Source organism: Anarhichas minor, unplaced genomic scaffold (assembly GCF_050575085.1).
Source record: "Anarhichas minor isolate MPS153535 unplaced genomic scaffold, ASM5057508v1 ptg000028l, whole genome shotgun sequence".
In the NCBI taxonomy this organism is placed as follows: domain Eukaryota; kingdom Metazoa; phylum Chordata; class Actinopteri; order Perciformes; family Anarhichadidae; genus Anarhichas; species Anarhichas minor.
This window is the reverse complement of record NW_027466474.1, coordinates 19,153,317-19,169,461: the sequence shown is the minus strand read 5'-3', so window position 1 is coordinate 19,169,461 and position 16,145 is coordinate 19,153,317. Positions and strand designations below refer to the sequence as shown.

The following is a 16,145-nucleotide window of genomic DNA, read 5'->3' as shown; positions in this document are numbered from 1 at the left end:
TAGAAGCTTCTTTCGGTAGGGTCGGTTTCCAGTGGTAGGAAATACTCGGTCCTCGAGTAGTCGGGGACTCTCGGTGGCGCGCTGCTGCGGAGCTGGCGCAGACTTGGCTCCTTGCTTGCGGAGCTTGGGGTAGAACTTCGGCGGAGGGACAGGGATCGCTCGTCGGTTACGGGAATCTTCGGCGGGGAAAGAGAGTTAATCGTCCTTCTGCCGGTGGTGTGTACACAAAAGGGTGGGGGAACGGGTCATAGAAGTTATCCGTTCTCGCACTACAGGATCCAAAACTCAAAATAAAAACACAGTCTGTGGTTCGACCAGCGAATGTAACATGTGACCTGAGAGGATTTGGTGAGGCAAGCGCTTCGTTGTGGATCTTCTTGTCCCAGGACAAGTCCGGAGTGAAGAGGAAGAACGGCGCTTCCTGCTCGCTTATAAACCAGGTCTCGAACCCAGCGGGGGGCCCTTTCTTGGCCAATGAGGGGCCAGGATCGAGTTTCAGCTGGAGCTGAGAGGTGTGGCCACCCTGCTTGGAGTTTTTGTCAGACCCCAGATCAGGTGCTTTGTGGAAAGGAAGGAGACGGGCACTTCTTTGGTTGAAAGCACATGTGAGGGTCTCAGCCAGCCAGGAGACCAGGGTCAGATCCCAACAAGTATAAACACCTTTTGTTCATGCTCGGAGCTCACACGCCATCTGCAGAAGCTCACGCTACGGTGCCACGCCCAGGTGTGAACAAAACGTACATTTAGTCCAGGAAAAATACAAATATGAACAAAAAAGAACAACTTCATGGGTGTAAGTTATGTTCGTACATAAATGAGGTTAAAAGGTTGATTAAACAAATAGGAATAGTATAGATTCATCTTCTTTAGCTAGTTAAGGAACAGCATCAACAGATGTACTGATCTTTCTCTCAAGTTTTGGGTTTTTTCTAGAGTTCTGTGGGAGATTAGTGGACCTGGTTCTTGTGTTTATGGCGCATGCAGCCGAGGGTTAGTCCACTTTTATTACACTTTAAAGTCAAGTGTTTGGAGCTAGTTCAGCGTGTGAGGGATGCAGATTTTGAACTAATTGAATTGTGGCTTTATTATAATTACCATTTGGTTTGACGTTTGTTTGAATAATATTTTGGTTGAGCGTTTTGTATTTATCTGCTGCATACACGTGTTTAGCCTCATTTTAAGTGTGAGAATATTATCAGTGTAGAAATGTGCCACATTTTAATGTTGAAGTCTTATTTCTGTTATAGAACCACATTCACACCCACAAACGTACAGGAAGAATAATATGTAGTAAAGATTCATCCGTGGAGCTGAAGCGTGGACTGACCTCAGAGTCTCCAGTCTGCAGTCTGGACTCTCCAGAAGGTCACACAGCAGCTTCACTCCTGAATCCTCCAGGTCGTTGTGACTCAGGTCCAGCTCTCTCAGAGGTGACGGGTTGGACTTCAGAGCTGAGGCCAGAGAAGAGCAGCTGACCTCTGACAACATGCAGCCCTCCAGTCTGAATGAAGGATAAATGATGACGATAAAAATCAGCTCATGGACAGCGTGAGTCTGTGGACATTCACTGCCTCTACTTGTGGTTTTGTTCAGACATTTGGAACAACAGACACATTTCTTTCTGCTCAGAAAAATCCTGAAAATCTATGAACCAAAAATGTGAAAACCACAGACTGTATATAAGAAGTGGACGTAGTCGTCGTGACGTCAACCATTGGTTTGTGGACTGATATTTTGAAGCCTTGATTTCAGTAATTTGGCCGTCACCATCTTGTTTTTTTTGCAACCAGTGAACAGGATATGTAAGAGCCACAAGCGTATCTATTAGTTAATTGGAATTTCGGGAATATTAATCATTTCATTTCTGAATTATGCTCACTGTGTAGGAACTAAGATATGTAAAATATATCAAAAGGCATTTATGTTAATGATTGACGCTCCCTTTTTTGGTCGTGATTTAATGACGTCATGACGGTAGCCGGTGCAAAACCGAAGAGCTGCATTAGGCACAAGAGTATATAGTTTTTCTACTGTGTGACAGAGTATATTACTTGTATATTTGTTTAACGCTTTGCTGCATAAAATAAAGATAAAAGGAAAAGACTTGAAAGATCTCCTGTCATTCGCGTAAGAAAATGAAGTCACTGTGTCTGCAGCTCATTTGCGGCTTAATAATGAACAACACAGACGGAACGCCGCTACAGGAAGTGTATATGGTATTAGGACTGAGGAGGAGTGCCGTAGAGACGCCGTATATGTCTCTGGTAGAGACCTGTCAATCACTGTGTAGCCCCGCCCTAAAGCATCCCCTGCTTTATACTCTGTTTGGAATGGACCATAATTTACTAAATGAACATCATGCTGTATTGAAGAAGACTTGAAACTAGATATTGAGACCATAAACTCATGTTTACAATGTTTACTGAGGTAATAAATCAAGAGAGAAGTAGAGTCATTTTCTCATAGACTTCTGTACAACCAGAGGAGTCGCCCCCTGGTGGACACTAGAGAGAATGCAGCTTTAACACATGAAGCTTTGGCTTCACGTTTAGGAACTGGAGGTTGCTGCTTGGGGAAACCTCAGTCAAGGATTTGTAGATATGCAAAAACAACGAGACCATGTACAGTCAGTGAACTGACCTCAGTGTCTCCAGTCTACAGTGTGGACTCTCCAGTGCAGCAGACAGCAGCTCCACTCCTGAATCCTGCAGGCTGATGTTGTAACTCAGGTCCAGCTCACTCAGATGGGACGGGTTGGACTTCAGAGCTGAGGCAATGACTTCACAGTGAGTCTCCGAAAGTTGACTGCCACGAAGTCTGTCATGGCACAAATATTTGTTAGATGTAACAATGAAAGAGGACACTTTATATTTACTTTATGCATTTGATGACAATAAAAAAACAAGTTCTCGCATTTGAGTTTAAATATTACAACTAATTACAAGAAATGGAGGAAAAAAGTTGTCTGTTGTCACCAAGAGCTCTACATTACCTCAAAGCAGACAGAAATGTGCATAAATGTATGTGTATAATCCACAGACTATAGCTGCTGCTATAATGTTAGCATAGCCTAGCACGAATCAAACTGAACTCCATTCAGATAACAAGCATTTAAAAAGTTCTTTACCTGTCGTAACGCTGCCAGACCTAACAAGGCATGAATTCAGACTTTTTACAAATCAATATCATTATGTTGTTATTTTGGCATCGTTGTTATCTGGTTATAGCAATTGAATTTCAGCAAAATCTGTTTATTTTGGGTTCATACAGCTGTAGTAAACCAGGCAACACGTGGCTTGCTAGATACAGTGAATACGTTCACGAGCACCGCCGGATGATGTTATGAACACAACTGCGTTTGGTTTCCCACCGTATCTGGGACAAGGGGTCTAGATCAGCACTGACTAAATATCTTGTAAAAAAGCTTAGTAATAGTGCAATAGATTTATTTTTGGTTCAGAGGGTACGATTCAAAAATGGTGTCATATTTGATCTCATTATTATGTCGCCAAGATCTTACTCAGTGCCATTTTTTCGGTTCATTTTGTAAAAAAGAAGTAAACAAGTGAAAATGAAACACCAAAGTACTGTTTACATTTTGTATTATCTTGTCATTTGCAATCGCCTTCATCTTTTCAAGTGTTGATTGTAAAAAGAAACGTTATTTTTCAGTGAAACGCATTGGTGTGATAGTTTGTATATTTGAAGATTTAAACTACTTATCTAAACTGATTTATTAAGTTAATCACATCTGGACTTACACAGCTTTCTTGCAGTTCCTCACAACTGGAATGAGTCTCCGTCGCCCCTCATCTGAGGTGTTGAACTTCTTCAGGTCCAACTCATCCAGAACCTCCTCTGACATCTGCATTATGTAGGCCAGAGCTGAGCAGTGGATCTCTGAGAGTTCCTTCTCCGATCGGTTCTCCGACTTCAGGAACTCTTGGATCTCCTGATGCACCGAGTGGTCGTTCATCTCCGTCAGACAGTGGAAGATGTTGATGCTTCTGTCAGGAGAGATTTTATCACTGTTCATCTCCTTCAGGTTGTTGATGGCTCTCTGGATGATTTCTGGACTGTTGTCCGTCCGACCCAGCAGGCCTTCTAAGAGTCTCTGGTTGGACTCCAGAGAGAGGCCATGAAGGAAGCGGACAAACAGGTCCAGGTGACCATTTTCACTCTGGAGGGATTTCTTCATGGCTCTCCTCAGGAAGACATCCAGGGTTGGGTAATCGTCCAGAGATGAATCAGTGTCACCATGAAGACTGTCATTGTCATAGTCATAGTAATCGTCATCGTCATCGTCATAGTCATCTTCATCATCACCCTCAGGCTCATAATTCCCATCATTAACAACATCATCCTCCTCCTCACTACCCAGGAATGAAAAGAAGTCCTTCAGTACCTCTGTCTTCCTGTTTGTGAAACAGTGGAACATGTAGACTGCAGCCAGAAACTCTTGAACACTCAGATGAACAAAGCAGTAGACAGTTTCCCCGAAGATCACTCTCTCTCTTTTGAAGATCTCTGTACAAACTCCTGAGAACACCAAGGCCTCCGTGACATCAAGACCAACCTGCTCCAGGTCTTCTTGGTAGAACATGATGTTTCCTTTCTCCAGATGTTCAAACGCCAGCCTCCCCAGCTTCAGAAGAACTTCCCTGTCAGCCTCCGTCAGCTCCTGAGGACTCGTCTCTTGTCCCTCATGGTACTTCTGCTTCTTCCTCTTTGTCTGGACCAGCAGGAAGTGTGAGTACATGTCAGTCAGGGTCTTGGGCAGCTCTCCTCTCTGGTCTGTAGTCCACATGTGGTCCAGAACTGTAGCAGTGATCCAGCAGAAAACTGGGATTAGACACATGATGTGAAGACTCCTGGATGTCTTGATGTGTGAGATAATTCTGCTGGACAGCTCTTTATCACTGAACCTCCTCCTGAAGTAATCGTCCTTCTGGGGGTCGGTGAAGCCTCGTACTTCTGTTACCCTGTCAACACGTGAAGGAGGGATCTGATTGGCTGCTGCAGGTCTGGAAGTTATCCAGACGAGAGCCGAGGGAAGCAGATTCCCCTCGATGAGGTTCGTCAGCAGCACGTTGACCGATGTCTTCTGTGTGACATCAGACATGACCTCATTGTTGATGAGATCCAATGAAAGTCTGGTTTCATCCAGACCATCAAAGATGAACAGAACTTTACAGACAGAGAGCTCCTCTGCTGTGATCTTCTGTAATGTTGGATGGAAAACATGGAGCAGCTTGAGAAGACTGTACTGCTCATCTTTGATCAAGTTCAGCTCCCTGAAGGAAAGCAGAACCACCAGACTGACATCTTGGTTTTCCAAACCCTCGGCCCAGTCCAGAGTGAACTTCTGCACCGAGAAGGTTTTTCCAACGCCGGCGACGCCGTTCGTCAGAACGACTCTGATGGGTCTCTGTTGGTCTGGTGAGGCTTTAAAGATGTCGTGGCGCTTGATCGGAGTGTCATGGAGGATCTTCTTCTTGGAAGCTGATTCAAGCTGCCTCACCTCATGTTGGGTGTTCACCTCTTCACTCTGTCCCTCTGTGATGTAGAGCTCAGTGTAGATCCTGTTAAGGGGGGTTCCACTTCCTGTTTTATCAGTTCCTTCAGTCACATGTTCACAGCTCCTCCTCAGACTGATCTTGTGTTCATCTAAAACCTCCTTTAGACCACTATCTCCTGAACGACAAGGAGAAATGTGAGACAATCAAATGCTCGGAGAAAACAAGGACAGAAAATCAGGTATCTGTGCCTGTCTGTTAAATGGCCTCTCTACCTACCTGCCTGTTTGTTTATCTACCTGCCTGCCTGTCTATCTACATACGTACCTGTCTACCAGCCTACCTACCTGCTTGTCTACCTGCCTGCCTGTCTACCTACCTGCATACCTAATTACCTGTCTATCTAACTACCTACCTGTCTCTCAGGTATGTAAACTCGTGGTGTCTTGTAATCCCATGTGGGCCATAAATAAAACTAATACATAAAAATGGTTGAAGCCACATCTATGAATCATTTCTTGGTGTCTCCATGCAGCAGAGAGACATCTTACTTTGAACAGTGCTGGTCCCAATGGCTGTCTGTAGTCCAGATGTTTCTCCACACTGGGGACAGGAGGAGTCCCCCGATGAAGCAGACTGGTCCCAGTACGAGGTGATGCACTGTCTGCAGAACCAGTGTCCACAGCTGGTAGAGACTGGATCCTTCAGGACATCCCGACACAAAGCACAGTGGGACGGCTGCTCCTCCTCGGGGTCATGAGCCTTCTTCCTGTCTCAGTGGAGACCAACACATTCTTTATAACACATTTTATATTCATCATGAGGTGTTTGAAGTCACTTTAGAATACAATTTTAGTATTTGTTAAAATATTTAAAATATGAATCATTCCCCAAATATGTGAGACAATATCTTAAATAAATAGAACAAAATCAAATCACAGACCTCTACTGTGTAACTACATAAAGGTTTATTACCGTTGTGGAAGCATCGTCTGTGGTCACTTCTGTGAGCAGTCTCTGTTGTAAAGCTGATAAAAGCTCTCCAGATTTGCTGACATCATCAAACCGTTTGCCACTAAAGTTCTGATGAAGGGTTGTTATGACACATGTCGCCCATGGGTGCAAAGTGATATGGCCGCCGAAGACCGTGTTTTCTGCTGCTGAACTTTATGGGAGATTTCTGGCAAAACTTTTAAACTCCGTTGACGAGAGAGAATTTCTGTAAACAGATAAGAAGAAATACAAAAGGAGCATTAAAGAAGTGTTACTGGTTTAATGGACGCTGGTGTTGAGCAGATAATGTCTTTAAATGTATCTCTCTGTTTCTGTACATCATCAACACATAAAGGAACACTTCATCCAGTTCATCACAAACATTCATCAACACATAAAGGAACACTTCATCCTTCAGTTTATCACAAACATTCATCATCAACACATAAAGGAACACTTCATCCTTCAGTTTATCACAAACATTCAACATCAACACATAAAGGAACACTTCATCCTTCAGTTTATCACAAACATTCAACATCAACACATAAAGGAACACTTCATCCTTCAGTTTATCACAAACATTCATCATCAACATCAACACATAAAGGAACACTTCATCCAGTTCATCACAAACATTCATCATCAACACATAAAGGAACACTTCATCCTTCAGTGTATCACAAACATTCATCATCAACATCCAACATCAACACATAAAGGAACACTTCATCCTTCAGTTTATCACAAACATTCAACATCAACACATAAAGGAACACTTCATCCTTCAGTTCATCACAAACATTCATCATCAACACATAAAGAAACACTTCATCCTTCAGTTTATCACAAACACACATGAAGGTCAAATGAGGTCTGTGAACTACAAGTAGCCTACAGATCTAACAGGAAGTGAGTGTTTCTTTGACTTCCTGTTTATTTTCTGAAGGCTGAAAACGCCCCTGCTGCTTCTGCATTATCTCGTCTACTTTCCAGGCGAGAAGCAGTTCATATGGAAAGTTAAATTAACCTTTATTAACTTTATTAATTAATACTTTTTTTCTCTAAAGTCAGCAGACACTCAGATCTCCTGGTCAACTCAGCAGACACTTACATTTTAGTGCACCTATATGCTGAAATTCACGGTAAACGCATTTAAACGGCACAGATCGGGAGCGAGCGAAGGACTTTATAAGTTAGCGGAAACATTAACGTGAGACAACATCCGGTTTCTTCAGACGAACATCCGGTTTTCAGAATAAGATGCCAACAAAGTATGAATTATATTCACATTAAGTATAAAACATGCTACCTGCATCTCGTGAACCAAATGTTATTGCCCTTTTGTTCATATAGCAGTACTTTTAAAATAAAAGTGCACAATACACTACTTTTGAATTCATTATTGAACTTTTCCATAACAATGCGATCAATGCAATCGCGATTAATCGCAAAAAATCCATGCGTTAATGTTTTAAGAATTAAAGAATTCAAACTAAACCTTTTTTCTCTCAATGCACTGACGTCATTCTCACATCAGGACGTTTTCTTTTACACTTTCTTTCCACTTGTCAAGAGACAAAAACTGGTGATTGAAAAGTAACTACCTCATGTTTCTACTGAGCAGTTCTGCTTTACTCACTAAAACACACTTTCTACTAATAACTACCCACAGTTCTCTCCATTACACTCATCACTACAAACTAAAGAAACATTAGAAACCTGTGGAAACACCTGTAACCATTAAGATCACGTAGAAATCACAGCTTGAAGCTATCAACAGCATGCAGCTTTGCTCTTTGGTGTGCACAACAATGGAGACGTGTTAATGAGAATAAACACGCTGCGTTTGTGTTCAGAGTTATTGTGGAAGGTTCCAGTGTGTTACAATTATTCAGTGTGGCTTTGTAGCACAAAGGCAGTAAAACTGCCTGTGCCAAAGCACACTGATTGTAATCCTGCTGGCTTAATAATAATAATCTTTATCCAAAAGTTTGGCGCGCTTCTCCTCACACAGCGTTGCCAACAGCGGCGTGAAAAATACATCGAAACATGCGGCCTGATCGGGAATAGTGTGCTATCTATTTTTCGGAGAGATTTGCCCACCGATTTTCCCAAAAATCCCCAAAAACTGAGAAAAATTGCCCCATTGACTTGAATGGGGTTTCGATAGCTAGCACAGTTTTCATGAAGTCACAGATTAAGTTTCATGAAAATTTTGGGTCCGTTTCAGATTTTATAATGGGTGTGTATTGCACGGCTCGTTAAGAGCTAGAGTGAGAGCATAACTGTCAGAGTGGAGCGGAGCAGGAAAATCTTCTGCGATTTCTCCAAACAAATTGCTCCAGCTCCCACAATTTTTACTCTTAATACACCATTTTGGCCCAAAAGCTTGGAAATGTTGTGCTGGTCGCAGTAAAGTGTCTGTGGAATCCAACGGACTTACACATTTGGCTCAAAGAGCCGCAGAGCGACATGAACTCCAACCAACTGCTCCATTAGACTCCATGTTAAATCTCACCACTCATTTCTCAAAGAAAGCAGACGTACCAGTTTTGTATATTGCTCTGGAGCTCACGTTTTTAACACCACAAACATAAAAAACACATTACTGCGTTTGCCAGAGTCTTATCTTTCTCACGGCATCCATATTTTGGCACTCAGACTCCTGCTAATTTGTTAAAAGGAGGCAGGAGTTTTGTTCAAAATCACTGTTTACTGTGATGTTCCTTAATCAGTCTGCCTCTAACACCAGGTGCGTCCTCACCATGGCAACCAGTTACACACACGCACGCAGGCTCTCTCTCTCTCTCTCTACACACACACACACATGACAGGGAGATATTCAGTCAAAGGCATCGTTAGACCTCCTGTCTGTCTGTCTCTCTCTGTCTCTCTCTCTGGCTGTCTCTCTCTACACACATACACACACATCCACACATTATATTCAAGGAAAGATCATTAGACCTCCTGTCTGCCTGTCTCACTCACTCAGTCCATCTAACTGTCTGTCTGCCTGTCTCTCTCCCCCACTCACTCAATCCATCTAACTGTCTGTCTGCCTGTCTCACTCACTCACTCAGTCCATCTAACTGTCTGTCTGCCTGTCTCACTAACTCTGTCTCTCTCTCCTCTCTGTCTATCTTTCTGTCTGTCTCTCTCTCCCTCTCTGTGTCTCTCTCTATCATACAGTCATTCAGGTCTTAGATATTTTTAGAGGACTTTTCCCCTCTCACCCCCCCCCCCCATTTCAAATTAAAAGCCCCACAGAATGAATTCTAACTGGAATGCTTATGATGACGCCTCTCATTTTAGTGTCAAACATTATGATTCTGTCTCCTCTCCCCCTCTCTCACTCACCCAGTCCCACCCTTTCAAAATAAAAGCCCCACAAATACAATATTCAATCCAAGAGTATGAATCTAAAATGCAGAAAAAAGAGTAGCGCTATCTCAATTGAACCTGAATGACACTACATTGGCGTGTGTATAAATTGCGATTTCTTCGGGCAGTAGAAGCCACACTGTCAAAATTTCTTTAGGAATTTTCTAGTTGTTCCTATTGTTTAGCAGCCAATCAGGAGCTGAAGCTGAGCAGGTGTGTGGACAGGTGGAGCTGGAACACAAACATGAGTCAGCTGCTGTGGAATGAAGGTGTGTTCTGTGTTCTGCTGTGACACGTCTATGTATTTGATTTGATTTGAAGACAAATGTGGAGCTCATTCTCACTCAGCTATGTTGTTGGTGTGAAACATCCTCGTACTAAACACACAGACGTCTAGTTTCAGAGAGAAACATCACTTAAGACACTTTGTTGTGTGGTTTCTAATAATGTATTTTCAGTCTTATACTTTAACAGTTTTACAACAAAATGAGACTTTCTGAACCTGTATGGTACACTTTAACCGGGATCAGAACAGTATTTGTTATGTGGCCTCTCTATACATATGATGCTGGCTCTCCACTCATGACCATAATAACCACTGAGTTCACTCGTTGATTCAGTTATTAGTGCGTATGAACAGAGTCCAGAGCGTTGCTGCTATGCTGCTTCTTTCTTCAGTCACAAGAATCAAAGAGCAGCTTGTTTCTTCTTGTTGCTGCTGTCTGCAGTGCATTTTCTTCTTCCGGGGACTGACCGGCTAAATATACTGCTGATGTGATGTGAGAGCTCACACAGCTTCTCTTGTTATCTGTCGTTGGTGCTCTGGTTGCGTCACGGATGCAGTGGAGCTGCGTGGGCGGCCGGCCCGAAGAACAACGCTGCCCATGAAGACGAGCTCCTTCACACACAAAGTGTTTTAGTCTCACATCCAGACTGCAGCACTATGGGAGGTAACGGACTCCAGTCCTCCCACTGCAGTTCCCCTATATTTCAGACATGAGCCACATTCAGTGTCGGAAACGGATGAATTCAAAGCCTCGCTCTTCCTTTACTTTGTGGTAAAGCTCCTTTTAAACATTCCTTTAGTGATTAAACACCTCAGTTGTTTATTATAAGGGCTTCACCTGCAGCCTCGGAGCTCCGGAGGGAGGACGAGAGCTCAGCTCCCGGCAGCAGCAGCAGCGTCTCCTCCTCCTCCTCCTCCTCCTCCTCCTCCTCCTCCTCCTCCTCCTCCTCCTCCTCCAGGAGCAGAGCTTCTCCTCTCTGCAGGAGACCCAGGACGTATTGCTGGACCCTCTGGAGGGAAGGGAGGCACGGGAGAACCAGAACCAGGACTGAGAGGGGCAGACTGTCAGACCCTGCTGCAGTAGAATGAGAGGTTTTCTAAAGAGAGTCTGGTGCTCAGAGACACTACCACTTTAGTCCACAGGGGGCGCCAGAACCATCACAACATGAACGTTTCTTGCTATAGTAGTAAGTAAAAGCACTGATACCACACAGTATTACTAATACATTAAAATGATTCAAAGTAAAAGCAGCAAACCATCAAAGGATTTCACATGAAAAATGACCATCTAATAAGTAGATTAATTCTGTTGACTCATTGATTGATGGACTAATCTGTTCTGCTGTACTTATACATTAAAACATAACGGTGCTGAAGCTGACGCATTGAGCTCAGAGTTCATCTGAACTTCTGAACTAACATGTTTCAGAATGGAGAAAAAACAGAATACAGCATTTTTTAACGCCGCCAGATGTTCAGCTCATAATACTGTAACTATATAAATATTGCAATACTTTCAACTCATTCACCGTTGTGTTACCTCCTTTACGTTAGTGACTTAACTGTCTTAGCTAGTTAACATCTTCAGGATGGAGCCAAAGAGACACTATATATACACATCACAATATATATACACACACATCACACAATAATGTATTTCTAATTGTGGTTTATCTGTCCTTTTTTTTGTCCCTCTTGTTTTCTCTGGGCTTCTTGCCTTTGATCTTCCTGGCCCTCTTTGCTCTGGCCCGGGCGTTCCTCGTCTCCCTCTCCCTCTGCTTCCTCTCACTGCTGGTGACCCCCCCTTCTCCGTCAGCCACTGCTCCACTGTTCTGCCGCATGGTTCTGAGTTCTGGCTGAGGGGAGGATCGTGTGTCCGGTGGCTCTGACCATCCTCTCCCCGCACTTGGAACAGGTACGTCCCTTTCGGGGCAGCAAGGTACCAGCTACCATTTTTTCGCTTTTTTTTTCAGCCGCCAAATCGTGGTCCTGGCCACCCCTCTGTCCATCAGCCATTCCTCCAGAGTCTGCCCATCCTCTGCTGTGGCTCCACAATAGACAGACCCCTTGTATGGGAAGTGTTCAGGGGTCTGAACAGACTCCCCACAGTGAGGACAGGAGGACGGCGGTTTCAGAGTCTTAGAGGTGGAGGGCTTGTTAAAGTCCTCCAGCCGGGGTGGGGACCAGGTCCTGCCCTCGGTGGTCTGTCCCTGGCTGGAGTCCACTTCCTCAGTCTCCCGGAGAGGAAAGTCAATTTGACCGCCAACCAAATCCCTGCAAGTGATAAGAAGGATGCAAATATTATTGATTTTAGTATTAATGTTCATCTGCTAAGTTGAATACAAATAAATGAAATTGAAGAGTTGTTGTTCACCTTTCATCCTCGCTGTGCTGCAGGTATAGAATGGTGCTGCTGCTGCTGCTCTCGTCTTCCATCTTCAAGTGAAGTGATGGTTGAGGCCACACCACCTCTGTCTTTATAGATGAGCCCCCCCCCCTCTACACCCTCCTGGGCGGACACTTCACCCCTGTTCCCCCTCCTCCCTCCTCTTCTCCTGCAGCCAATCCTCCACACTTCTGCCACCTGAGGAGCTTTGGCAGAAGTGAAACAGCTTTTTAAATTTTTTGCTGTAGAAGCGGCTGTGGCCATGCTCTTTAGTCTTCGGCTTGCGACAGAGGATGCAGACGCAGGAGAAGGGCGCCTTCATTTTAAAGTCCTGCCCCTGTCTCTCTGCCTCCTGCCTCCGTCTCTCCCGCTGTTTCCGCTTCCACAGCGTTGATTGCGGAAATTGAGGAGGAGGAGGAGGAGGAGCGTGCCCACTGGCATCAGCGGTGGCAGGTTGAGCCTCAGCTGTGGGACCAGCAGCTGATAGGTCTACAGCCTGCGAGGGTCCCGGCTGGTCAGAGACGCCTGGTAGGGGCTGGTCCATGGGAGGCCGCCGTGGCCTCTCTCTGGCGGGCGGCATGGGGTCTGGTGCCACCAGAGGAGCGCTGGTGGTCTGGACATCGGCCTGGAGGACGTAACCCTCCTGGATCTCCTTCCTCCGGTTGAACCTGGAGTTAATACAGGTTTTTAAGATTAAAATTCAAGCACCTTGAAGACATAACATAAACTTTCAGTACTTTGTACCAGCGCTGTAAAGGTTCTCTTAGTTTTGTTTGGATACTCACCACTGTGTGAGCTTCCTGTGGTTGATTTCAACCAGCTGCAGCTTGGATCGGAGGCGGGGATTTCCCAGCACGCTGTCTCTGATGGTGCAGTAGCTCCTGAGCATCAGAGACCAGCGGCTGATCCGAGCTCCTGCCAGAGAGCGGCTCTGGGGATGGATCCTGCACAGGAGGATGCAGATGGCCTCCACCAGCCTGCTGGCGTCAGGCCTCGTGGAGGGCCCGCTGCCCTGACTGTGGACACAGCTGCAGAGAAACAGGAAGTCAGAAATGTCCCTTAACTCGGGGTAATTTTGTCAAATATATCCTAATATCGCTTACCGCTTCAAGCTCTCCAGCCCAACAGTGGCGTCAGTAGGTGCGTGGGTGGCAGACTTGGCCTTTTTAAACTTTGGTGAGCTGGGCCCTGTAACGTGGGGGGTAGTTCACAAGGCCCTTGTCTCCCTCGGGGAGTTTTTCCCACAAGGCCAAGATCTGCACCTCACGCACCACTGTAACCCAGCCCGTCACCCGCAGCTCCACCAGACAATCAGCCAGGTTGAGCACATGCTGGTACCCCGGGGAGCCATCGGTGTCCCTGCACTCCTACAGAGGAAAAGATGAAAACAGTCCTTTGTTCGTCATGTGGCTTTGAGGACGGAGGTGACTGAGCTGATGTAGAAAGGTGAAATGATCAGGCCTGCTCGTCGGCGGTGTCCTGGAGGTCGTCGGCCGGCTCGGGCTGTCGGGGCTGTTAGGGGTCCGACAGGAACTCTGTATCGAACAGCAGTTCCTGAAATCCCTTGTCAGCCCCTTCCTCCTGCTCCACCAAGTCGTCGTCGCCGTCCTCCTCCGCCTCTCCCTCTGAGACGTCGGGGTCGTCCTGCAGCACCCGGCCGGTCTGGGAGAACAGGTAGTTGACCCCTATCAACTCCCCTGTGGCAGCAGCACAGAACATCAAATTAAAATATGAAAACAGACAATATGGGCAGCTTTCTGAGTTTCTCTCCCTCCCTCAACAGTTACCTGTGTACTCCCGTATCCGGGTGAAACTGTCAACCAGCCGCGTCCCGTACAGGCTTAGGGCAGTGTCCTGGCTGCTGTAGCTGCGCTGCTGCTGGCTGTCCCCCCCCCCTCCACCGAGGCACGCCCGCGGTCCTCGTTCCACTCGTCAGGCCCTCCAGCACGTAGAGCTGAAAGTTCATGGCACTGGTGCCTGGAACGTGTCACAGAGAGGAGTAAGGCAAGAAGCAACAGACACACAGTGAAGATTAACTTGTGTGTTCAACCTTTCAGACACTTACCACACTTACTGGTCCAGCAGCAGGATGGCCATGCTGTCCTTGGCCGACTTAAAGTGGTCCAGGGCCTCCTCAATGAGACGCTCGGTCTCCTGTGCCCCACGCGTGCGGCGGTGACCGTGCCGAGCCATCTCCCTGACGGAGACCCTTCTCCAAGCCCCGGGTCCCTCTGCCTCCTTGGCTCTCTTGAGCAGGGTGATGTCCTCCTGGTCCCAGGCGAAGATGCAGGTGGACAGGTGTCGCATGAAGTGTGCATAGAGGGGGTGGCTCTCGGCGGTGACCATCGCCGCCAGCCTCCTGACAAAATGCCAAATGTCCAGCCTGACTACCAGCTGGGTCCACTCCGGGAACAGAGCTGCAGCTGCTGAACCCCCAGTGACAGAGCAGCAGTCCCTGTCCACATAGAGGACCAGAGGTGGCTCCTCCTTAGCCAGCTTGTACCGCCTGACCAGCCCAGAGGTCATCTCCTGCAGCCTGTAGCCCTCGGCCACAGTGAGGACCGACATGAGCACCTGCCCGTGCTCGTTGCCCACGTTGGTCACCCACTGGGCCGTCCCCGCAGCGTGCCCCGCCAGCTTCCTGGTGATCTACACAATCACAATTCCTGTATTGATCCCTGTGGGGGAACCGGGAATCTATTCTAAAATACAAACGTATGAGAGCATGTGAAAGCTAAATGTAAAATGTCTAAACATTCTACCTTCTTGGTCGAGTCCATCTTCAGGATGGAGCCAAAGACAGAGGTCACCTTGGTTCTCATCTCCTCCAGACGGGTGAAGGTGTCAGTGGCGTAGGTCGAGAGGATCCATTGCCTGGTGGGGACCGGATCCATCGCAGGCAGGGCTGGAGGAGGAACAGTTGCACCCGATATCATGAACTTCTTTTTGGTGGACCTGAAGCGGATGCAACTGTTCATCCAGGCTGCTGTGTGCTGCTCCACCAGGTAGGAGCGCAGACTGTTGGCACTGTTGCCCAGCATCCGTCCCCTCATCTGCGCCAGGACCGTCTTGTCACTTGACAGCCTGCAGAGCAGATACAAAACAAGTACTTTGAGCTTGAACAAAGCAGCATTGAGTAAAAACTTGTTGTTTGAGTGAAACATTTTGTTGTGAGCTTTCTGAGGTGTGAAGAGCTGAGAGGGCTCTCGGGCTCCTCCCTCCTCACTCATCTCCCCCCTCAGAGTTCAAAGTCCCCTTTAAAGTTAGTGTGAGAGTCTTTGAAGTACCTGTAAGTGAGCACTGCTGGGAACACCGTCCTGTACTCAACATCCAGCTGGGCCAGAATGCTCCTGGCATCTGAAGTTGGCATCCTGCCAGATGCCAACTTCTTCCCACAGCGGTGACACTCGAGGTACTCCGTGCCCATGAAGTACCACCCGTCGCTGTACAAGACCTTGCGAACGGTCTTGTACAGGCCACATCCGGTCATCCTGTGGGTACAGATGGGGCAGCTGATGGTGCACTGCAACATCTTGTAGGGTACCCACAGGAAGAATGGCCGCTGGAAGAAGGCATCCGA

General features: G+C 46.5%; 1 protein-coding gene across 1 annotated transcript; it reads right to left on the bottom strand.

Moving 5' to 3' along the window:
- Positions 1-1,216: 1,216 nt before the first annotated feature.
- LOC142962861 (protein NLRC3-like) lies at positions 1,217-6,582 on the bottom strand. Its single transcript, XM_076103535.1, has 5 exons — positions 6,492-6,582; positions 6,068-6,285; positions 3,762-5,694; positions 2,641-2,817; positions 1,217-1,501 (listed from the first exon to the last, which is right to left on the bottom strand). The coding sequence occupies exons 1-5, from the start codon at positions 6,503-6,505 to the stop codon at positions 1,219-1,221; spliced, it is 2,625 nt and encodes an 874-aa protein (XP_075959650.1). The 5' UTR covers positions 6,506-6,582; the 3' UTR covers positions 1,217-1,218.
- Positions 6,583-16,145: the final 9,563 nt, after the last annotated feature.